Source organism: Octodon degus, unplaced genomic scaffold, assembly GCF_000260255.1.
Source record: "Octodon degus isolate 3935 unplaced genomic scaffold, OctDeg1.0 scaffold00010, whole genome shotgun sequence".
NCBI lineage: Eukaryota > Metazoa > Chordata > Mammalia > Rodentia > Octodontidae > Octodon > Octodon degus.
The window spans coordinates 3,414,408-3,439,016 of NW_004524586.1; the positions used below are offsets into that span (position 1 = coordinate 3,414,408).

Genomic DNA, 24,609 nt, shown 5'->3' on the forward strand with positions numbered 1-24,609 from the left:
GCTTGGCTTGGCTGCCTAAGCAACACTTTAGTCCACTGAGCTATCTCGCCTGCTGTTTACTTTCCAGTCTCTATCATTCCTTTTCTTTGTACTTTGACTCTATTTTTTTTCATTCCTTTGTTGTTGTTTTTTTTCACAACAAATCTTCATCTTTAACACGTTGAACAAATGATCCAGAAAACCATGAGAAAGAAAATAAAAATCATTTAAAATCCTACTGCCTTAAAATAACCATAATTTCTCATGCCTTTCTCTGTGCTTCTGCCCATATATGTACAGGTTTTTGGGGTTTTTTTTTTGGCGGAACCAGGGATTGAACTCAGGCCCTTGCGCTTGCCAGGCAAGTGCTTGTTCTACTGAGCCATCTCCCCGGCCCCACACAGTTTCATGTAAACACGTCACTAGGAAATGGCAATTCCAGTTTTCCAGTTGCTCATGCAAACAGGTGCCGTCCTTAGATCCCCCTTCACTTGGGTCCTTGCTCCTGGCAAGTCCTATTGCAGCTGACCCATGAGCCACACAGGAGTGAGCACAAGTCTGCTGAAATCTAGGACAGCCGTTCTTTTACCTAAGCCTTTTCATGGCTTCCTGCCTCCTTAAAATGTGTGCTGAAGTCCTCACAGGCCCCGGGCCCTCAGGGCCACTCTAGCTTTAAATTTTTTTTTTTTTTAACATTTATTTAGTGTGTGGGTGTGTGTGTGTGTGTGTGGGTGTGACCAGCTCAGCCCACCAGGGGGCGCGGCTGGCTGGCATGTGGTGCTGGGGGATTGAACCGCGGTCTCTGTGCTTTGCCAAGCTTGTTCCAAGTAGGTGCTTTAGACCACTGAGCCATCTCTCCAGCCCAGGGCCACTCTAGCTTCATTCCCTCTACTTTGCTTCCTCACACCCACCTCTGAGCACACCGGCTTCCTTCTGTTCCTCACAGAATTCTTTTGCCTTCAGGTCTTTGAACTATTTATCTGCCTACAGTGATGGCGATCCTATAGCACACATGCTGCCGCACAGTGCTTGTTATCATGAAAAATTCTAGAAGATTTGCCATCACTGGCCTGGAAAATCCTTCCCTTATCCTCATGCTCTACCCCTCACTGCCTTTGCTACCTTTGGGTCTCTATTCAAGTGACACATTGCTAAAGATACTGTTTCTGACAGCTGCTCCTAAATTAGTCATAGCCCACAGCTCATCAGCCCAGCATTTTCTCTTGCTTTTTTTTCTTCATAATGCTTGTCACTACAAAATGTTTTGTCTGTGGACTCATCTTATTTCCAGAATACATTAGGCACTCAATGAGTATTGGAATATCAAAAAATGTTTATTAAGCATCCCTGTGTTCTTAAATTCCAAGCTAACTGACCCACCACCATCCCAGGGTATGGATTAAGGAATTAGTTTTTCTGATCAAAAAGAGAAGCGCTGTCCTTGGTCCTCCCACCCAGCAGAGAACGCCAGGGAGGTACCATAGCTGTGGCCACTTCTCCCTCTCCGAGGGCAAGCACAAATTTATCAGGCCAGTGGGATTGGGGGCATGGCAAAAGGCCTGCTTGGGCATGAGAAATTCCAGGGTTAGCTTATAGGGAAGTATCTGGAAGAGCCATCTGCCTGGTGACTCTGGGGCCGAGAGGAAAGTGGTCTCCCCACTGCAAGGAGGACAAGCCCTCTTTGTATTGGAGACTGAATTTGGTTGTGGCCTCTTTCTGCTGAGAGATAGGGAATGCTGGGCTCCAGGTAGCTCATCTAGGCAAGCCTGACTTAAGTCCAACGTTGGCTCCAAGTGGTTCTTTTTGTCACCTGTGAGTGGAAACAAGGATAGTGTTTGCTTTTTACCACTCAATATTCATTTAGAAGCATTTACACTTTCACCTCCTGAATTGTTCCCTGTCACACGGATACTGCTGTGCCGTATGCTGCATGGTGAAGACCAAGGTGGTGACCTGGGAGGGCAGCTGGACTTAGACAGGATATAAAAAGAGGTCATGGTCAATGTCACAGCTTGTCTTGGGCTAGAAATAGAGGCACATTGTGCAGAAGTCAGGAAAGAGACCTGCAGGGACAGCTCAGAGTCTGGGTTCAATTTCAGAGACTAACATGGGTACAGGCTGCTCTAAAGGCAGGTTGGGAGCCCGGCCCCACACTAGTAGTGCTGTATGGGAAGTTTAGGGGGACATTGCCCGCTGGAGCAGGGGCACCTGATAGTCTGTTATGGAATCCTCAGAGAGACGGACTGTGCCAATCTGCCACACGTTGCTCCTGATGTTGGTGACGTTCCTTGTCCAAAATATAACAAACACCATAAAGATTTATGTACACAAAACATTTTCTTGATTTTATAAGAAGGACAAACAGGCACGACGAATGATGAGTTTTTTTTTTTTTTTTTTTTTTTTGCAGAACCGGGGATTGAACTCAGGCCTTGCACTTGCCAGGGAAACACTTATTCTACTGAGCCATCTCCCCGGCACCATTGAATGATGAGTTGATATGATTCTGGATGATGTTAGCATCATTTCTAGAATTTTGTCATAGTTAGCAAAGGCCATGCAAGGTTTTCTATTCAAAAGAATCTAGTGATCAATTTTTCTATTCTATTTTTATCTTAATTTTTGAGAATCGAGTTTTTAGTTACACTGTCTCATTCAGTATGTGTAGATTTCAAATGAGGTAAGTCATAGAAGCAAAATAATGCTTTTATTTTTGTGAAAAGACTCCTAATTATGATAAGAACATGTATTTTATTACTTAGTAATGCCCTTTCCTTATCTATAACCAGATTAGTTCTACCACACGTGTAATATTTCAGACTTTCACTGTAATGACTCTGCCGCGGGCTTGTGTGTTGAATCTTTCTGCTTCTTGCCTTTCCATTCCTCCTGGTGATGCAGCATTCCCAGTTCGTGTCACTTCAGGTGGCATTGCTTTCGGAGTGATGGGGAAGGAGGCGTCAAGACCACGCAGGCTGTCGCCTCTGGATTCTGCCCTGTACTTTAGTCTCATATTGGAAGTATTGTAACCCCACATCTTTAAGCATTTCCCACAGGACAGGAGGGCTTAAATCTCAGCTCTAGTTCAGCAGTCTTTAACCGGAGAATTGCAAAGTGGGGGATAGAAAAATCACACTGCATCATGATGCGTTCCTCTACGCGAAGCGAAATTTCATTATAACCCACAAGCAACCTGCTCTTGATCTGAATGTGATGTGTCAGAAATACAGATCACAGCAAGGTTCCAGCGTATTTTATTTATCCACATCTTAATCACGGGGGACAGAGGGCAAACTTACTTATCTTTTTGACATTCAACAGAGATCAGTAAGTGGTAATTACTCCAAACGCTGTACAGTTGGTAACACATTGCAAAACATTACCAAGGGCCAAGATGAAGATTCCGTGGAAGAAATCATTTTCACAGATTTATTTGAAGTGAAAGCTGCTGAATATGAAGATGAGCAAGAAAAACTAACAAAAGAGCAGGCAAATATTTTTGTGCCGAGTAGTTCTCCAGGTAATGTTCTTTTCCAATAAAATATTCAAATCATTAATGAATATTAATACTCTTAGTTTAAGATAATGCCTTCTTTGTATACTGGATAAATAAAAAAACGTTGATCTTACACTGTTACAAGTTTTCTATGTTATTCTTCTGTTTTGGACTTTAATATCTAAGTTTTATTATTAAGTGGCCAACCAGGACAAACTGCCGAAAGGTATGATCCCGCGCATTTTAGAAGACGAAGGATTCTATATTCAGAAAAAGCCAAAAATATTTAAAAAGACCTGCAACAAAATGGAAAATCGCCTGCTTAAATTAAGTGAGGCAAGTGACTGGGGGATGAGTTTCACTGCTTACGGGTGGTGCATGACATTTATTTTTAGCGAAATATTTAATTATTATGTTTCTTAAATATTTTTGGTAGGGAAAGTATTGGTTTGAAGAGAGCGGAGAAATAGTGGCGTTACCGTCACCTATTAGACAGTCGTGGAAGTTCAGACTAAACAGAAGTAAGGAATCTTTAAATCCCGCGCTGAAGACTACATACAAGAAGGTAACCAGCAGCACTTTATTTGACCTTGTGGCTGGAATTCTTGTAATATCAATCATAACAAGCTTTTATAGTTTAATTTTACCCTTTAAGTATATTGAGTCTAATAAGAGAACAGATAAACTATGATGAGATATTAAGCATCCCTTAAGATCATGCTTCTGAGGAGTATTTAATAACATGGAGAAATTAAAATGTAAAGTGAAAAAAGAAGAATCCAACAACAAAGCTAATCCTGTTGAGGAGATAGCTCAGTAGAATAAGTACTTGCCTGGCAAGAGCAAGGTCCTGAGTTCAATTCCTGGTGCTGGAAAAAAAAAAAAGCCAATGCTAATAATTTTGAAAAAATAATACATGAATTAATAGTATTCAAGGTAACCACTATTATAATTCTATATGATAGGTTACTCTTACCTGTTAATTTTACATAAATGAGATCTAGGTTATTCTATGTTATTGTATGCAGTTGTTTGCCTATTTAATGTGCAAAATTTCATTGCGTGAAATACATCTTTATCCATTGTGCATTTAATGGCTATAAGTTGTATCCAGTATTAACTATAAAACTTTGCACATGCATTCTGATTATATATAGTTTTATATGTATATACATATAATTTGTACATATACAGAGATATATTCCAATGATTGATAGATAGATAGATAGATAGGTAGACAGACAGACAGACAGACAGACAGACAGACAGACAGATAATGTCAGAGTAGAAATGCTAGTTACAGGTTTGCATGTGTTCAGTTTTAGTATGCAATACCAAACAGGGTTCCTAAGGTGGTTGCAGGAAATTGTAAATGGAGTGTAAGTGCATGAGAGTTCTAGGTGTTTGATTTCTTGCCAACGCTTGGCATTGTCTGGATTTTAAATCTTAGCTACTCTGGTATACAGAAGTAGAAATTCATTAAGGTTTGCCTGATTGGGACTTTTGTTTAATCTTTGATTCCTTGTTGCCCAGGTTTTTGGGCTTTTGGTGTAATACATATATCTGGTTTTAGAGGTCGACTTAGTCTTTTCAAATCAACTGTTGCTCATAACCAATGTCAGGGAGCTTACCTCCCAGGAGAATTCATTTAGTGTTGCGCAGCTTCGCTTATTGTTTCCTGTTGAATTAAGATCTATTCCTTGTCACTTCTATTTATGTGACCTTGACTGGTCGTAGAGAACACTCCACCTCCATGCCAGCTCTTCTGATGCTCGAAGCCTACACTGGCTTCCACCTATGGCTTTTGTTGTCCAGTCTAAACTCACGTCCTTTGAGTGCTGTTAGAAACCCTTCTCAGCTTCTGAGAACCATAGTTAGTAGATAATGCATGTGACAGGGCCAGAAACAGTGGCTTATGTCACTCTGGTAGAAATCCAAAGCAAGTAAGCAGCACGGATTTTCAATGAATGCTGAATCTGATTAACAAGATAGGTATATATAGCTTAGGAACTTCAATCTCTAGAAATTCATTTGTAATTTTCTCATTTAAAATGGAAACTTTGGGGCCGGGGAGATAGCTCAGTAGAATAAGCACTTGCCTGGCAAGTGCAAGGTCCTGCGTTCAATCCCTGGTCACACACACACACACACACACACACACACACACAGGAAACTTTTTTCCTTGTGTTTTTTTCTAGTAATGATTAGTTCAGTTTACTAGCAATTGATGGATCCCTAAGTTGGAGTCTGAGTTGACCCTTAAAGATCACAGGCTTAATAGATGTGAATTAAAGAAAAACATGCCTTGTAGCTGTTTTCCTACCTTCTTAAAATCTAAGTGACTGAGAAGGGAAGATTCCTAGCACAGGAAATATTTTGCTACCGTGCTGGTAGCCTGTATCCCTCGAGGGGCATGGATCTGTTCACACCAGGTTCGGGTTGCGAAACAGTTTTTCAGCACAACAATGAATGTAATACCACTGTCACGGGCTAGGCAGTGGGTGTCTCGGTTCATCTTTCTGTTGAAAATAAAAGAATACCACGTACTCTGTAATGTACAAAGGGTAGAGGTTTACTTTGGCTCACAGCTTCGTGCCACGGTCGAGGGGCTGGTGAGGACATGTTTGCTGTCTGGGTCCTGAGATGGCACAGGGCCTCCAGTGGCAAGAGACAGGGATGGTGCCAGACCAGAGAGACCCAGACAGACTGGCTGTTGTAGCAGACACGCTCTTCACATTCATGGATTAATTCATTCATGAGGCCAGAGCCCTAATCACCTGTCACAGGTTGTCCCATCTCTGAGAATCTCTAAACCATAGTGTATGCCATTTTATACTATACTGGCTCACAGAGAGGGTTCAGTGTTTGTCATTTTGTTTTGTGGTGCTGGGCCTTCTTACCGAGCTCTCTCTCTCTCTCTCTCTCTCTCTCTCTCTCTCTCTCTCTCACACACACACACACACACACACACACACACACACACACATACACACACCCCTCACCCCAGGGATCAAACTCTGGACCTTCAGCTTGCCAGGCAGGCACTTAAGCCATTGAGCTATCTCTTCAGCCTATTTATTTTTAAGACAAGGTCTCCTTACCTTTCTCAGTTTCCCAGGCTTGGCTCCAACTTGAATCATTCTGCCTCAGCCTTCCAGAGTTCTGGGATTCCATTCATGTGCCACCACATCCCCCTTCATTGTTCTGTTTCCTAGATTCATCATGGCTCTTGCTAGGAGAGACTAGAAATTGATGAACTTAGCTATACATGTAAGAATTAGGCTGCACATACAAAGTAACTCACCAACCTTCTCAAGTTACATCATCAAAAATGAACTACATAGATATTCAAATATGTGTGCTGAAATTCAACATGGACTAGGCCATCTGTGAATCACTTTACACGTGATCTAGGCCTACAGACTTTTACCAACTCAGGGGCAATCTGCTATTCAGACAGAGACTGTCTCTCTTGGTCAATTGCCTGTCTCTGGGATAAAAATACCAATAATAACATCCTAAAGGAGAAGAAGTTCATTTTGGCTCCCAGTTTCCGTCCACGGACAGCTCATTCTAAGCACCAACAGGATGGCAGTGGGGCCTGGTGGAGGAAAAGATGCTCAGCCCGTGCAGCCAGCAAGCAGACAGAGAAGGGGACACAGGGTAGTAGTCCCTTCTGGGTCGTCTGCTCCTCAGACGACCAGGCCCCACAGCATAGCAGCCACAATTTCATCACTGGATTAACCCACTGATGAGTATCGCACACCCATAATCTGGTAACCTTCCCAGAGCCCCACCTCTAAGCACAGACACTGGGGGGACATCCTAGGTCTAAACCCAGAACACTTCTCATGGACAAAAAGAAACCCTTCCCTTGTGCAGCATTTGTTTAGGTGACTGAGGTAACTCCAGGGAATTTTCCAGATGATCACCAATGTATTTATTTAGAAACAATACTGTGTTAAACCATTACTGTTTAACTCTGGCCAACAGATGGTCAGCATACCATCATGTAACCAAACTCCATAAAAGATCGTTACATTTGTCATAGAAAATTATTTTTGTCCCATAATTCAAAAGTCCAACTTCTACCAGTAAGCAAGAGTAAGGTAAATGACAATAGTTTATAGCAATATTATTAAAATGCTATAATACAAATAGGTTTTATGAAATGAAAGACAGTAATGAATTCTAAAGAAGACCATTATTATTTTTGTTTTTCTGTATTTTTTGTACAAGTTACAGGCTACTTTTATAAAGAAAAATTCTGCATAGTTTTTAAGAGGATCAAATTAGCATTGTCTATATTTTTCTTTAAAAGGCAATAAAGTCTGAGAGTGGAAGTTCTTTCAGGAACCAAATGGAAGGGCAAAGAGAAGTGTACCAGCTAGATCTCAACATTATTGGCTTGCAGTTCAGCCACCATCCTCTGTTCAATCAAGAACAAGTGCTGTGTGCCAGGCTGCTGCAGCTTTTCGAATGTTTCCAGGACAGGCGGCAGCAGAATTTACCGCAGCTGCTTTACGAGAAGGTGAGAAGGGGCTTCGCTGTGTTTCAGAGCTGAACATTTAATATAGAAGAGAAAAAGTTCTTAACGTACCGCAAGTTGTTAGAGGACATGTTCCCTTGGTATTTTTAATCAGAATAGTGATTTGATTTTAGTTTCTCTGGAAAAAAAAAAAAACCCAACCCTGAGAGTTCACTTGCTGGGGAAACCCTCAAAAATCCTGCAGTAATTTTTATCACATATACATTATTTACTGATCAGTAATATTGTTGTTTCTATGGCTTTGACTTAAAAGAGCCATGCCAATTTTTAAAAGTTTTGTAATAGAGTATTTTTTAAAGTTTTGATGAGAATATTGGAGGTCTTGAGTTTCATGTCAAATGGAAGAGTGTTGGTCTGAGATAAGCAATCCGATGTATCATCTAATGACATTATGAAGACTTTATATAGATTCTGAGGAGAAATTAAGAGTTCCACTAATCATTTTCACAAACCCTACACCTTTCACTTAGACTCTGCTGGTATAGAGGACGTTTTCCCTTGGTATACGTGAGCATTTTGTTAACTAGCATTCTCTCTGACAAGGTATTTTGATAGATTTCATTAATCTGAGTGCATGAAAAATAATCTAAGGTCTCTGTATATAAGTAAGCTAATGAAACAAAATTGTTATCACTAGATTAGATTTTAAGATTAGATAATATTGTCAGAAAAATTCTATAAACTAGAAATCTATAAGCAAGTTACTTTTTTTTGTAGTACTAGGCATTAAAGCCCATTTTAAAGTATTTTGTCAGGGATTTAAACACTTAACTCTGGTGAGGTAGCAAGACAGCCTTAGGCAATCAGTGTTCTACTAATCAAGAAAAAATGATCATGCAGGGGCAGCCAGTAGTGTCTGACATCTGACAGACCAAAATTGTAAAGACATCTTTCTATATATTTTTGTAGTGTGTGTGTGCAGTGTGTGTGTGTGGTGTGTATCTGGTGTGGTGTCGTGTGTATATGTTATTGCGTTTCCTTCCATCTAGAGTTCATAGCTGTGTCTTGGATGAAGTTGGGTCCTGAATCCATTTTTCTCCCAAGAGATTAACCAAATAACAAAACAATACTTTTTGTTCTTCCATATTTAAATTCGGTGCTTAATTTACATAATTATAATTATTATATAATAATTTACATAATTTCTACATTTAAAATATTGACTTTAGAATAAGCCAGTTTGACATTATATTTATGTAAGTTTAAGAGTTATTTATTCTCTAGACATACAGTCTGGTTCTGCCCTGTTTTCATGACCATGTTTAATTACTAAATCATGGTATGTAGTAGAACAATTGCTTTTTCATTGTTATTTTCTAGCTGTTTTAGGTACTCTTAATGGATTTAATCTTCCATGAAAACCTTAGAATTCATTTGTCACCCTATATTTAACCTTAGTACTATTTTATTGTGGTTGTACTATATGTTGCATTGTAAAGAAATTTGGTCTTTATAAAAATTGAGTTTCCAGGGGGGCCTGTGGGTTAGCTCAGTTGTTTAAGTGCCTGCTGGGCAAACCTAGTCAGGCCCAGGGGACCACAGTTTGATCCCCAGCTCCCCATGCCTTACCAGACTCACCCTTAAGGCAGCCTGAGCCAGAAAAAAAAATCCTTCTATAAAATTGAGTTTCCTTAGCCAAGAATAGAGTGTATTCCTATTTGTTGGGTCTGCTATGTCTTCGAGTTGGATTGGTATCAGTTGACTTTAGTCACCTCTGGGACAGATTTCTCTTGCCAGAAGTTTTGAATGTAGTTTCCTTCAGTTTTATTCTCTATGGAAGTATGTTTAGGATAACTATTTTATACATTCTGCAATATTATACCTTCTTTCTTGATTTTATTTTTTTCTTACTTTCCTATGTTATGTGTTACACCTTCATGGAGAAACATGGATATAAGTTATCAATATCAGTACATAAATATAGGTGTGACAATGGCAGTGTCTTTATGGGTGAAGACAATCCTTTTACTCTGGGGTTTTAAGTGGAAGATGAAGCACACATCCCCCTGCTCAGTCTGCCATCTTGGTCCAGTGGCATCTCTCTAAGTCAGCTGATTAATTGATTGCCTAGAATGTTGAAGATAGTATATGTATTGCTTGGCTAGATATTCAGGATCTTCTCAGTTCTGCTCCAAACTTCTTATATGAAATTATATTTTGAAAAATGAGACAGTAATACACAAGAGAGTTTCTCCTTTGTGCTTAGGCCTGCAGATGAATTACAGTAATGCTTCAGGTGGATGTAATGTACCAAAGAGTTACTTTCTTTGTTACAGTTGAAAACCCTGCTAGATGCTACCCAATCAGTGAATGAAAACTTTGAAATAACCCAGCTTATCAGAAAGTCTTTACAAGATTATCACTGGCAGATAAGGTAGGTTTTGACTTATTCGTGTATTCATCAAAACTTGCTATAGACAATGTAAAATGAGAAAATTACAAAAGCCTTAATGTTTATGAAATTGCAGAGACGGTCACAGTCATTCTTAAAGACTTGTCTTTGTATAAAAATACTTCACAGAAGTGCCATGAGAAAGCAGGTGTAGTTTGTTTTTTTTTTTTTTCCTCAGAACCAGGGATTGGGCTCAGGCCCTTGCACTTGCCAGGGAAGAGCAGTTATAGTTTTAATATTCACTAAATTTTTAATGTTTTCTAAAAATACTTGTTGAAGAATGTTAGTATGAGTTCACTAATACTTCTAAATGCATCTGATATTAATTCCAGGGGTTGTATATGTGCACATTTACATATGTACAAAGTACGTGAGCCCATCTAAAGAAATGACTCCATGAATATATGAAGTTTTAGGGTCCCTGTCAACTCGTAAAACCAGAGCTTACCAGTTGAGAAACACTGGCTATAGCTAGTGGAGAGAAGTGACCGGAGTCTGAAACAACCGGGAAAGTATAAAGTGAAGCATGATAACGTGTCAAGGAAGTTTCAAAAGCAGGAAAGCTCGTTTGGAAGACAACTTGCTTGGTAGAAAGTTCAATTGCTCACAAAATATGTAGGTGGAGGTGACTTGATAGGTGCCCGTTGACCTGACGTAATTCCACAGACCCTTAGCCACAAGGGACGAACGAATGGCTGCTTTCCTAGAACAGTCTTTTAAAATGCAGATAATAGTATTTGAGGTTAGACTATCCCTTTAAACAGGGTCTGGCACGAGATGAGTAAGTACTCAAATACTAGCTGAATAAGTGAAAAAAGTCAGTATTTATAATGCAATAAACTGGTGTTATTTATATTAACTATAATTGAAGGCAAAGAACAAACATGGACATAATAAGCACAGAACAAGGAAACTTTGAAGTACAAATAAGAGAAAAATTGGCTCTCTTTGAGATCCGGTGCTGGTGGACTGAAGTACTGACTGAGCAATCACAGTTTTTGTTTTTGTTTTTTTTTTTGTTTTTTTTTTTTTGTGGTACTGGGTAACAAACTCAGGACCTTTTGCTTGCCAGGCAGGTGCCTGTGCTGCTGAGCTATCTCTCCAGCCAAGTAATCACATTTATTAAAACAAAAAACCCACAGTTGATTAAATTTTGATTCAAGAAAACTTGAGCTTGTGATTTAGAAATGTTGTACAGGGTGGACTTTGAGCATTTGAAACCAGTGTTTGTTTTAGAAGAGATGTGCAGGGCCGGCCAAATAGCTTAGAGGATTAAGGCACCTGCAAGCAGGCGGGGGAGGGGGGATTAGGGCACCTGCAAGCAGGCGGGGGAGGGGGGATTAGGGCACCTGCAAGCAGGCGGGGGAGAGGGGTGGGCTCAATCCCCAGGGTATGCTGAGACAGCGATTGAGACTGAGCGTGGTGGTGCAAGCCTGTAATCCCAGCTCTTGGAAGACTGTGAACAGATGGATCACTACGAGTCCAATCTAGTGGTGAGACCCTGAACACCCTGTAGACCCTCCCTAAAATACAAAAAATAAGAGAGAGAGATGTGCACATGAAAAACAATAAAAACGATACACGTGTCCTTAACCTTTAATGACTGTGTACCCGGAGCTGGCGCCCAGTTACCTGGTACCCAGGAAAGACATCTCCAAGTCACGTACGACTCTTCTTGCTGCTTCTGTCATTCTTCATGTCCAACTAGTAGCCACGTTATTTCACTTTTTATTTTTTTTCCTATATTTAGGACAGGGTCTACAGGGTCTCGCTACATAGCTCGGACTTGTAGTGACTCTCCTCTTTTCAGCCTCCCAAGTGCTGGGATTACAGGCGTGCGCCACCGTGCCTGATCACAATCGCTGTCTCAGTGCACCCCGCGGGCGGGGCTGGCACAGCACCCCAGGAATCGAACCCGGCCGCTGTGCTCTGCCTAAGTAGGCACTTCAGTCCACTGAGCTATCAGGCCGGCCCATGCTTTGTAATTTTTCAAATCTCTTGCTCCTCCTGTCCTTGCCCTCCCCTGCATTCTCAACAGGTCTGCGTACTGCAAGCACTTATCTTCCAGCTGGATGGCTTAGGGTGCTAAAATACCTCTCTTTACACCCTTCTCCATACTGAAACCAGAATGAGTTTGTGCAGTGAAGAAAACCTCATTAATGGTTCTCCCTACCGCCTGCAGGATAAAATTCAGTAGCTCTAGCATGATTGGTAGAGAAAACAAACAACTGGCAAACCAAATATATACTCTTTCTGGAAGGGCACAGCTTTAATCCTAGCTCAGAGATTATTCATACATATAAGGAACACCACTGTTATAATAAAATATTCAAAACCTCTTCTGTTGCAATTACACAGAGATATCAGGGGAAGGAGCACCAATAATCAAAGAGATATGTAGCAAATGCTTATGAAAGATAATGCGAGTTCCAGCCCTGGTCCCCCCCCCCAAAAAAAAATCATAGATAAAGCAATTATCAAATAACTTTGTTTAACAAGAGTTACAAATAAAATGCAAGGTTGAAAATATCTCCAAGTAAGATGCCGTTCTGGGAGGACAGAAAAGGATCTCACTGTCCCAGCATGGGGGGCTGAAGGGTTATCACCGATTACTACTTCTGAGTGCAGGGCTGCCTAGAGACGGAAGCGCCTGTCGTTTTGCCTTCCCTTGTTATTGCAGGCACCTCTTCTATCTCCTTTCAAGCTCTCTTGAAGTTCTGACATCCAGAATTGGAATCGGCCTCACTGTAGTGGCTGTGGAGCCACCACGTGGAACTTACTCGGGGACAAAATAAAAGTTGTGGCTGCCTTAAGCCATACCAAAGCAAGCGAAAGCAAAGGAGGGCCTGTACTACCTGGCTTGCAGTTTCTATTTCAGTGTGACACAGTAGTCAGAAATTAACTAAAATCCTAAGTAGATTTCAAGAGCAGTTATCAAAATATATGGGCTTTCTACCTCTTTTCTTTTATTGTTATTCTCTTCCGTACCCTTGTCTCTTTAGTACTTAGTATCTTGTGGAATTTTACTTAGGGTATTTCTGTTTGGGGGAGAATTTGCATTTTAACAGGGACTTTTTGAATAGTGGAAAAACCTTTAAAGAATGATTTTCTTAAATGATAAATTTTTAAAATATTTTAATAAAACAGCTATCAGGTACAGTGGAAAACAAAGTGGCGGTTGACAGAAATTAGTGTAAAATATTCTTCCAGACCACTGTTAATAGCAGAGAGTTCCAACCAACAGACACTGATTTTGCCATTATTATTGCAGTCATACAAAACAACTATATAATTTAGAGCGGGAAAAGGACCTCTCCCTGCTGCACAGTGTATTACAGACCTGGAAACAGATAAAGTCCCTTAGACAACGGCAAGGTTTTACAAGCACTGCAGTAAAGTTGCTCTTTCAGAGGTAAGAAGCTGGCTTATTTGCTATTGTCACCTAAGGAACTGTTCGTGAATAGTGGAAAGTCACAGTCACTGGGGAAAAGTTCTAGACTTTACACAGCCATCCCATGTGATCAGCATAGGACTTATATCTTGAGGGGTTCTTACAATTTAAGAAAACAGCCTAATTTTAAAATGGACACAGGGCCAGGGAGATAGCTTGGCAGTCTAAGCGCCTGCCAGGCAATCCCTGGTACCGCATGCCATGCTGGCCCCAGAAGAGCAGGCCACCAAAACTGGGCATGGTGTCACATACCTGTCACACACCAGCACTGGGGAGGCTGAGACAGGAGGATCACTGTGAGTTCGAGCTGCATAGCGAGACCCTGTACCAAATACATACACACATACATATGTACTCACATACATACAGATTTTTTTAAAAAGACACAGGCTTTGAACAAACACTTTACTAAAGAAGGCATATAGATAACAAATGAGCACATGAAACAGAAATGCAAATTAAAACCAGAATTAAATACTACTACACAACTATCCGAATGCCTAAAGGTCTTACAGGTGTTGTCCCAGATCCTGAGCCAAAGACGCCTTCATTTATAGTTACTGGGAATGCAAAACCCACATGGCCACCTTGGAAGCACTTTGGCACTTTCAATATACATAAACCTGATGACCATTTATGTATCATATAAACGTATGTATCATACCGTTTATATGATACATAAAACGGTAAAATATGTCTCCAAGGCGAAGCATATTTTAGATAACTGGATGAAGCTGTACATACGTACTAGAGAGATAATTATGATGCAAAACCAAGTTTGCAGATCACTTAAGGTCCTTGTGAGCTCAAAGTGAAATTACTAGTTCTTTCCCCACAACTCATTATCCTGGGTCTTCTGCAAAACTACAAACCCTCAGTGTAATTTCAGACAATTAGGAAATCTGTGTCTTTTGTTGATTTTTTTTCTGCTGCAGGACATTTTGTCTTGTTTTATTGTGGTAATGTCGACTGAACCCAGGACCTTCAAACTGAAATATATATGTATATATATATCCTCATCTCCCCTTCCTTTTAAGTTAGGGATAAGGTCTTGCTGAATTGACAGACAGGGTTCAAGCTTGCAGTCCTTCTGCCTCAGCCTCCTAGAGTGCTGAGCTTCTCGGTAGACCTAGTTTAAGGATTGCTTATGACAGTTCATAAACTGAAGGTCAGCATGGTCTGCACACTTCTAAATTAATGTAAACTTGATGACTTGCTTCTAATCAGTTAAACCAATTTGCTACACCTGTGTGTTATGACCCCCCTAAGCGACAAAGAAGAGCCACAGAGGTCACAGGATGCCCGGAATGGTGGTTCTGGATCCTAGTGTCTGGTCACTACCAAATCTTGTTCCCATTATTCTGAACCAGTAATTAACGTTACTAGTTATGTCACTTCAAGTTCCCAGCCTTACAGGCCCTTTGTAGTTGTTCTTACTGGTGTTTAATTATTCAATCTACTCGCTGGGTTTGGGCTTAGAGTCCTCTCTCCTGACTGCTGCATTCTGGATACCTCTGGCCTAAATCCCACAGTGTCGTTGACTAGATGGGCCCTGGGAGAACCAGCCTGCAGTGACCCTAAGCTGGCGCACTTTAAGCCATTCAGATGGCCTTTTGATCACTGAGAAAGGCAGTATGTTTGGAGGTGCTTCCAAGCTCGCTGCTTATCCCTGTTGATCAGCACAAGCCTGATCCTTTTGGACCCTAACCGCGTCAGCGTGCAGGAAGGCTGTTTATGACAAGGGGGCCTGATCAGGGTGTCTCTCCTTCATATTTTGTCTTGAGACATGTTGAATTGTATAGGACTTTAAGATTTTTCCAAATAAAGCAACTGAGTGGGCAGCTGGATGTAGGGGCTGTGCTGAAAGTAAGCATGAAGCTGTGTCCAGTCTCAGCCCGTGGGTCTCCCGCGTGTCATTTTTACCTTCTCCCTAAGTAGATTCTGAATAGCGAAGGCTTCAGTTAGCTGCAGAATTGTAGCTGAAGCTAGTGCGGTGCAGAAACTACTTAGGGAGAAGGCAGAAATGACCTGAGGGGGAACCCGCGGGCCGAGACTTCAGAAGCTGCAAGGAGAGGTTTGGAAAAGGATGGTGAATCAGAGGGGTGGTGGTGGCACACCTGCGGCCCGTGTGCTGCCGCAGGCCCTGAAGGCCCTCTCTGTTACACACGAGCCAAATTCTCCCAGCCAATGACCGACAGATTACCGGCGTGCACCCAACAGCGGAGATCACATGAATTATGTGAAAGCACGCTGAATGCAAACTTTTACTTTTCAGTAAAAACTTTTGGTATCACTGAAAGCTGTTACTGAGTATTTAAGACAAAAAAAAATAATATGTGACTTGGTTTTTCTAATTAAAATCTCAGGATTTATGATTAACTGTCGGGTAGCACTTTGTGGTGTCTGTGGGTTTTGGATTGCTGTTCGGGCACTCGGGCTCTGAAGGTTCAGCTTTCCTGGCTTAGAGCCTTTCACCGCCGAAGCAAGGAAAAGAGCGTCGTGTTTTAGAGGGGGAGTCGCTGACGATGCTTAGTGCTTCCGAAATACCACTTGGGTTCACAGCTGTGCACGCCCCTGGACCTCCTGACACGAAGGTCCACGGTAACCTTCGCTAGAGCAACTTTGACAAGGTGACAGTGGCGGAAGCGGGATGGCAGGAAGTCACAGAAGTATCCCGCTGCCCCATTTTGGCAGGAAGCTCTCTGTCGAGTGTGGCATGCTGACCACTTCCTTGGGATGTGAAGTAAATCGTTGTGAGCAGCTGGTCACGGATGAATGTGCAGAGGTGCGCTCGCATGCGCGCGAGTGTGTGCGTGTGTGTTGGCACGACCTCCTACAAGTCCCACATACTTGCGTCACTTCCGCTTTCAATACTGCTGTTTATTACTAATTAGGACACAAATGGATGAACAAGCTGAAGTGTCCGAAGTGGCTGAGCTGCAAGAGAAAACGGAAGCGAAAGTACTGAATGGAGAGAAGCACGAGGTATTTTATCACAAAGGAACACTGAAGTCTCTTCACCTGTTATAGTTTTTCACTGCTTAGCAGACTAGGAAGCTTTGTGCTTGTAACAGATACCTAACAAACAATCAATTTAGAAGGTAGAAGTTTACCCTGAAGAATAGTTGTCCTAACTAATTTGAAGATGACATCATGCAATATAGCAACCACTGTTGGACTGCTAGTACATTGTTTAATGAAACTTTGTATCATTTCTAATGGTTTTTTTTTTTTTTTTTTTTTTTACTATTTTGTATTCTTAAAAAAGAATAGTTGTCCTAGATGATGAATGTACATGGTAAATTGTTTGTTTGTTCATTTCTTTATTTTGTTTCTAGAGCTTCTCATTTTTAGCTTCTGAACTTGAAGAAACAGAAATGGAAAGAACAAACCCAACTACCTTGAGGCCCCAACTCTATTTCACAGCAGAACTCACAAACTTATCCAAGTGTCCACCGTAAGCACTTTTAAGGAATTATGTTTTTATTGTATATTGCCTATTAATTATATTGTTCTTAATAATAATAATAATAATAATGTTAGATTTCTTGGATAGAGAGCATATGTCAGACACTCTGCTGAGTGTTTTTAATTTATATTTTTATATTTAACTGTCATGGTAGCTCTATGGAGTCTTACATTATCTCTATCTTAGAAGTGAAGGACTTTGTGCCTGAGCTGGAACGCAAACCACTTTGTCTTGCCATATAGTGTGGAATAAGCTTAGTATATTGGACACTGTTAAAAATTCCGTAATGGCAGTAATGTTACAGTAAGAAGGAGGAGGAGGAAAGGGGGAGAGACTGGGAGGAGAGATGGCACTGTCGCCGTTCCTGGTTTAAGGTGCTTGGCGCTCATAGAACTAATCCATATAACTTTATGGAGGGCTATGAATAGGTTTACAGACTCTGCCCTGAACTGTAGCTGTCAGTCTCTCTTCCACTTACTGTGGTAACCAATAGAGGTTATTTGGACTATAAAGCCACAAGAATGTATTCCACAACACGAGGGCCCCGCAGACATCTTCCTTCCTTGACAGTTCAAACATCCTTCCTTCCCCATTATAGCTGCTTCCTTGAATTACACACCTAAGACCAATGCAAAAATGTGCACCATGTGCACTGGCCTTTCTCTGATCTGCTAGGACTGTGGAGCCCATTGACCTTAAAGAGCATATGGAGGGGCTGGGGAGATAGCTCAGTAGAGTAAGTCCTGAGTTCAAGCCCCAGTACTGAGACAAAAAAAAAAAAAAAAAAAGCATATGGCAATTTAGGCACTGAACTGGATCCAGTTTTTAAACATTTATACCCCATAGAAGACATTTTTCTAATCCACCTTTGAGTGTTGCAGATGTGCATCAGTTATCACAGAGCTGAAACATAATGGGCGTCCAATACGTATAAACGAATGAGTGGGCATGTCTTCCTTGCCTTCCTTGTTGCTGGGATGCAATACGCAGCACCCACAGGTTCATACGAGTTTATTTTTAGTGTATGTTTTGGAGGCTTCAGTCTACAGTCAGCTAGCTCCAGGGCAGGTGTGGCATGAGAGACGGGCCTGTGCAGAGGAGTGCTGTTCCTGTCTGGAGGGCCGGGAAACAGTGAGCAGAGGAGCCCACGAGGGAGCCGGAGCCCATGTGGTCACCCCAGTGACCCGCCACCCCACCCAGGTTGCTTCCTAAGGGCGAGTGAGCTACAGTAGCCCAGTAATGCAGTAACCTTCCAGAAAGCCCTCGGTAAAAGTGGGTGAGCCTCCTGGGGACCACTTGGGTATAAATCATAGCAAGGTGGTTCCATCTTAACTGGATGTGAAGAGCAGCAAACATAAATGTTTAATTATCCCCACCTTCTTTCGGGCCCGAGGAGTCCAGCAGCGAAGCAAGGTTTTATTTGCTCTATACCTCTTTTCAATAAGTTCCTGGAATCATTTATTAAGTAAGACACACATGGAAAAGGATCATCTAAATGAGGGTGAGGAAACAGAAGCCACAAAAATCTAAGCTGGAAGGAAGGGAAGGAAGAGAAAGAGCAGCACACTGATGCTGAACAACCGTGGCTAAAACAGAGTGGAAGTCAACGCGAAAGGATATTTAATCATTTATCTCTCTGTACAGCTGTAGTATCTAAGTGCTGCAGTCCAAACACCCAACTCAATAAAAACGGACTCTGGGGAAAACAGTCATATGACGATATCAAAGATAAAAATGAAAAGAACTCCAAGATTAGAGAAGAGTTTAAAATGATTTATAGCTTGAAAAAAGGCAAGAGTTCCTAAAACTATTATGCTGAATTAGCAACATTTCAACTTATGAGCTCAGTGTTAAAGCTGTAGTTGCAGAGCAGCATAAAGGGCAGTATGTGCTTAGCTGTTCACCTGAAGATAACTAGGAAGAGGCCGGAAGAGGCCAACAGGGAGACAGAAAGCAAGCGCTTGTATTCCCCAAACCTGCGGCTACAGATGAGACAGATGATGGGGCAGGGAGACTCGGGGCCCTTGTGTGCTGAGGGTGGGGAGGGAAAGGGGCTTTCGTGCAGGAACCTAGGGCTTGTCTTCCAGCCAGTCTGTCCCTTCTGAAGAAGGAAAGAAAAATCTCTTTCAATAGGTTTCCTTGCAGCTGAGAAAAATAGTAACTGTTAATCGATGGACGAATGGATGGCGGACTCCAAGAGTTCCCCGGCATTCACAGCATCATCCTGTTTCCAACAGATGTTTCCCTCGAAGCCTCAGGGTAACCTGGCTGGCTTCTCTGACGTTTGGGTTCACAGGAAGAACACGTGCCTAACTGTCCTGGAGAAAGTGGTTAGAAGGCCTAAAGCCTAACATGATTCGCAAAGATCTTTAAGAGTACAAGAGCCCAGCACTGTGAGAAGCCAAGACAAGAAGATGGCAAGTGAGAGCTCAGCCTGGGAAACTCACCAGGACTCCTTGCAGAATAAGAATAATGCAAATCAGCTTAGGAAATAGCTAAGTGGGAAGGTCCTGAGTTCAATCTCCAGTACAGAGAAAGAAAGAAAGAAAGAAAGCAATAAGATGAAATGAATTGCAATGAAATGAAATGAAATGAAATGAAATGAAATGAAATGAAATGAAATGAAATGAAATGAAATGAAACGGGCCTGGTGTGGTGGTGCACACCCACAATCCCAACACTCAGGAAGACGAGGCAGGAGGATCACTGTGAGTTTGGCACTGGCTTTGACTACAAAATGAGTTCAAGACCAGGCTGAACTGCATAGTGAAAGCTTGTTTCCAAAAAAAAAAAAAAAACACCAAACAAACAAACACAAAAAACCAAGAAAGAAGAAAAGACAACAGAAAGCCTATTACCTATTGGACATCTTTAGAATGTGTGTGCGTGGAGCTTGGATTATGTCTTATAAAAGTTAGGAAATATTTTGAACTCCTGGTCTAAGTCCGTCATTCACGCCCACGTCCCCTATTTTTCTCCTCCTATAAAACATCTGGTGGGTAAGTGCTATAGTAATATAAATGGCTGAATGATTTCTAGTACCTAGATTTTAGTTCTTCTTCTATTTTCCAGTATATATCTTTTTTTAAAAAATAAAATCTTGAGTGGGAAAGGGAAACTTTTACCCATAAAGAATTAGTTGTTTGACTTAATGACATCATTTTTCCTCTAAATGATCTTCTTTATAACATGATAAGATACATTTTGATGAAAGAATATTACACACTCAGTCTGCTTTTCATGGTTCATTTTAAGATTTGTTTTACTTACAGGTATGAGCAAAAGAGGAGAGCCAAAATTCAGAAGTTGAAATATTTTATTAAGATATTCTACAACAACAAGCAGGTTTCTTGCACTTCAGTATCTTGCCTACAATTTGATTTTAAGGTCATGTTTCAGCAAATTTTCAATATTCGGTTAATATATTGGCCGGAAACAATTTGCTTGGAGGTATGCCACTGTTATTTGCTTTCATGTCTTATGCCGTGCATCCTTCGCCTTGTTAGATATTATTCTGTATGACAAGTTATTTCTTTGACATTAAGAAATCACAGATTTCTACACCTAGCAATATATCTATAATTAACAAATGCAAAATCTACCTCTTTTCAGTCTTTTATGTCATAATTACATTATTTGATTTGTCCTTGCTCCAAATAATTCTCTCCTATTAAAATTCTTATCAACCATGGTTATGCAGCACTATTTTTCATTCACAAGTGAGTTGGAAGAGAATTTTTTTATGTAGTTAGTACAGGGTCTACAGGGTCTCACTACACAGTTCAGACTCGGAGTGATCCTCCTGTTTTCAGCCTTCCAAGCGCTGGGATTACAGGCATGCGCCACCATATCAGCTCACCCCGGGTACAGGGGGGATTGAACCCATGCCCCTACATCTGCCTAAGCAGATGCTTTAATTTTCTGAGCTATCTGGCTGGCCCAAGAGAATTGTTTAAAGTAGCAGAATTTGCGTGCATGTTGTGACCCGTGGGTATTTCTGCACTTTTCCCTGGCTTTGACTTGGTGAGTTTAGTCTGCTCCTATATTTTTTTTATCAGTTTTTGGTAGTGTGGATCCCTTTAAGAATCAGACAAAAGAACACAAAATAGACCCCTGATCCATGCCCCCAACTTTCTGTTTTAAATGAAGAAGATAATAGGATGATGGAGGAAATTAGGAACAGTTCAGGAAGTTTGTCAAGAAGTCCTGATTGCTAAGTGGCTAAGCTTGAAGCTAGACTAGAAGTAAAGTTAGGAGGGGAAAAAAGATTTATTAATTTATTTCTTTTTAGAGAACATACCAACATTTCTCCCAGTTTTAACAGCACCATAAGGGTCAAAATAAGGCTTTTTTATTGAAAAAAAATTATGCTTATAGTTAGGGCAGTGAACTTACATGAAACCTAGGAGAAAAGACAGCACTTTTCTTCTTCTAGAGCTTTCTTTCCTCCTAGTCCCCATAGCTTATGAAAGGATTAGATTCCATGAATCAGTGACTTGCCCTTCTTCCTGGGCAGTCTGACCACATTTTAATAACTTAGAACTATATAGCTTGGTTAGAGCCTCCATTTCATTTATGACATGAGAAGAATAAGATCTATTTACTATAATTCTATTAGGTTTAAATGAGATAGAGAATTTCTAAAGTGCTACAAGATAGTAAGTCACTAAGATATTGTGCTGTACATACTTATAGTCTCAAAAACATATTTGTAAGCTTCTTATGTAGTTCATTTTCTAGAAAACCAGGAAAAGGGATTGCATTTCTAAGGTCATATGATTATACGCTTTTCCTGTTAATATGTGAATAAAATATTATATTTTTCTAGTATTTTTAAAAAGTGAATACAAGTATATTATTGAAGGTCCTTATGTTTTTATTTTTCTATTGTGTAATTTTAATTACATTGCATATTTTTATTTCTTATATTTAGGTATATGAAATAAGTAAAAGGACAAGTTTACTGGCAAAACTATATTTACCCTTACCCAACAACACAGAGCTGAAAGGCAAAAATGTTTTGGAATATGTGGAATTTAGCTCTGATAAGCTGGTCAAGCCTGCAAATGGAGAGGCAGGAAGCAGTGAGTTGATTTCAAATGCCCCTTCCCAAATTTCTTCAGAAGACACTGAGTCTTTTACAAGAAGAATGAATGTTAAATTAGATTGCTTAAAACTTTGTCTTGAGTCAGATCTTTGGGAACTTTAAAATTTGCAGTCAGCACTTCAGGTATGTGTAGACCCTGGAAAGTTATGCTTTTGCTAGGCCAAGAGACGAGAACCTGCTCCTCCAAACACAAGCTCTGCTTCTGTAGGAAGAGCTCTGCTTCTGCCTGCATCCTTCAGTAAACCTCAGGGTGTTCCAGGACTTGCGATTAGCCTTCCAGCTGTATGGGGAAGGGAGAAAGAAAAGGAAAGAGGGAAAGAAGTACAGGACTAAGAAAGGGACAGAGACAAGAGGAAGGAATGTGTCTGCTCATTTGCATTCCCAACGCTTTTACTTGCGCAATAAAGCCAGCACTTATCTCTGAGACTGCTGTCTTTCCTGTCCTTTCCCCAAGCTTCCTTTGTCTTAGCTTCGCGGGTGGGGGGGGGGGTTTGCATACTTATATTCATTGGAGGAAAAGGAAGAAAGTACGAACAAGTGAACAAAGAAGAGGAAGGGAAAAGGAGGCAAAAGAGCCCAAAAGACGGAGAATGAGAGGAACATGTTATTTTCTTAGGACCCATGCAAAGCAGACCGACATGTGGAGACCCGGGAAAAACTGCACTGAAAAGTCTAGGAAGCCTGGGAACTCAGCACAAGCTTATGTGGCCTTGCTCAACTCTCTAGAGGTTGGGAATAAAAATGAGGATGGGCAGAAGACTGAAGACGACAGAGGAAAGTGACAAGAGTCTCTTCTGCTGCCAATGGTCTTTTTTTCTTCCACAAGCCGTTCCCAGAAAGAATGGTTGAGAAAGGTGCAGGCATTAGAGAAGGAAAGTAGAGACGTTGCTCTCTGTGTAGCCTGCTCGGTGTCTTCCCTCTTTTGTAGTTCGGGGGAAGCAGTCTCCCCGGAGGTGTCTGACAGAAGACATTAGCGAGAGGGCTTGGGAAAAGCTGGGCTTGGCACAGAGCTTACTTCATGCTCCTGGGGCCCCCAAGTGCAAATAAGGGGCGATCCGCCAAGTGCGTCAGACCTTGCTGAACAAATCCTATGTTTTTGATTCCTTTTATAAACAGATGTGCCTTTTCTTCTGGAGGGCAATACAGCTGAAGAACTTTGTCTTTTAACATCAGGAAAACTTAGCTACTCTCTGTCATGGGCCTTAGATGAAAATGGCATTCCTCTGGCACCTGTGTCACGGTCATTAAGATCTACGAACTGCGGGTAATAAAGTGTTACGTTTGAAAACTGATGAGGTCTCAGCCAGGCCCCCTGCGAAACATACATGCGTAGAAGGGTGAACCCGAGCAGCGGCGGGAGCCATTGGCCTCCTTGGATATTGGCTGACTTTCTCCCCAGGCACTGGATGAGAGGATGCCGTGTATCTCTGCAGGGCGTAGGCTTATAGCCACGTGGATGATGAGAGAGGCATTTTCATGATCCTTAACTTATAAGCAAAGGCTATGACTCCCAAAGATTTTATTGCAGTGTCTTTGAGTTTCCCCGTCATTCTGGATTACACGGAATGATGGATGCATTATCTTTTTTCAGGAAGGAAAACCTTAGGAATTTTATTGTGTGTCTCTGGAATTTCACATGCCCTTTAGTGCTACCTCCAGCTCGTCTACAAAGTGAAATTCTTCACTACTTTGATCTTGAGCCAAGAGATAGCTTCGCGCACCTAGCGCTTGGTTGTGGAGACGGTGTGCAGATTACTGTGGATTTTGTCACAGTCTTCAGCTAAACACCTCTAGAGGCAACTGAAGGAGTCAAACGGGGCTTTGGTTACTTTACTGGAGGCAGAAGTTGTGGGAAAATCAATTTGCTGAAAATCAATTATAACTTTCATTGAAAAAGATAAACTCCTTTCCAAAATCAACTCATTAACACTTAAGCCATGCCTTTATGGCTTTCTAGGGAATTTAGGCTAAAACTGTTCTTAGGAAAAGGAAAATACATTTCATGATGTGTCAGGTATGGGGTTGGGGAAAGCCCTTATAACAAAAACATTAAGACTATTCCACCAAGAGGGCACGCTAAGAAGTAAAAGAAAAATTATTCAAACTTCATCTATTTGTAATTGTGCTTACGTGCCACCTCTCCAGAAGTGGGCTTTAGCCGCAGTA

The 24,609-nt window shown here is 41.2% G+C and overlaps 1 protein-coding gene across 1 annotated transcript in view; it reads left to right on the top strand.

The window, feature by feature from the left end:
- Positions 1–24,609, top strand: part of Cc2d2b (coiled-coil and C2 domain containing 2B) — a 95,310-nt gene that overhangs the window by 11,053 nt on the left and 59,648 nt on the right. The window contains exons 6-16 of the mRNA XM_023709075.1: positions 3,301–3,499; positions 3,675–3,811; positions 3,912–4,040; positions 7,797–8,006; positions 10,301–10,398; positions 13,688–13,828; positions 16,762–16,852; positions 17,206–17,324; positions 20,609–20,786; positions 22,270–22,420; positions 23,560–23,707. Of these exons, the coding sequence (XP_023564843.1) occupies positions 3,301–3,499; positions 3,675–3,811; positions 3,912–4,040; positions 7,797–8,006; positions 10,301–10,398; positions 13,688–13,828; positions 16,762–16,852; positions 17,206–17,324; positions 20,609–20,786; positions 22,270–22,420; positions 23,560–23,707 (1,601 nt within the window). The remainder of the gene's footprint in view (positions 1–3,300; positions 3,500–3,674; positions 3,812–3,911; positions 4,041–7,796; positions 8,007–10,300; positions 10,399–13,687; positions 13,829–16,761; positions 16,853–17,205; positions 17,325–20,608; positions 20,787–22,269; positions 22,421–23,559; positions 23,708–24,609) is intronic.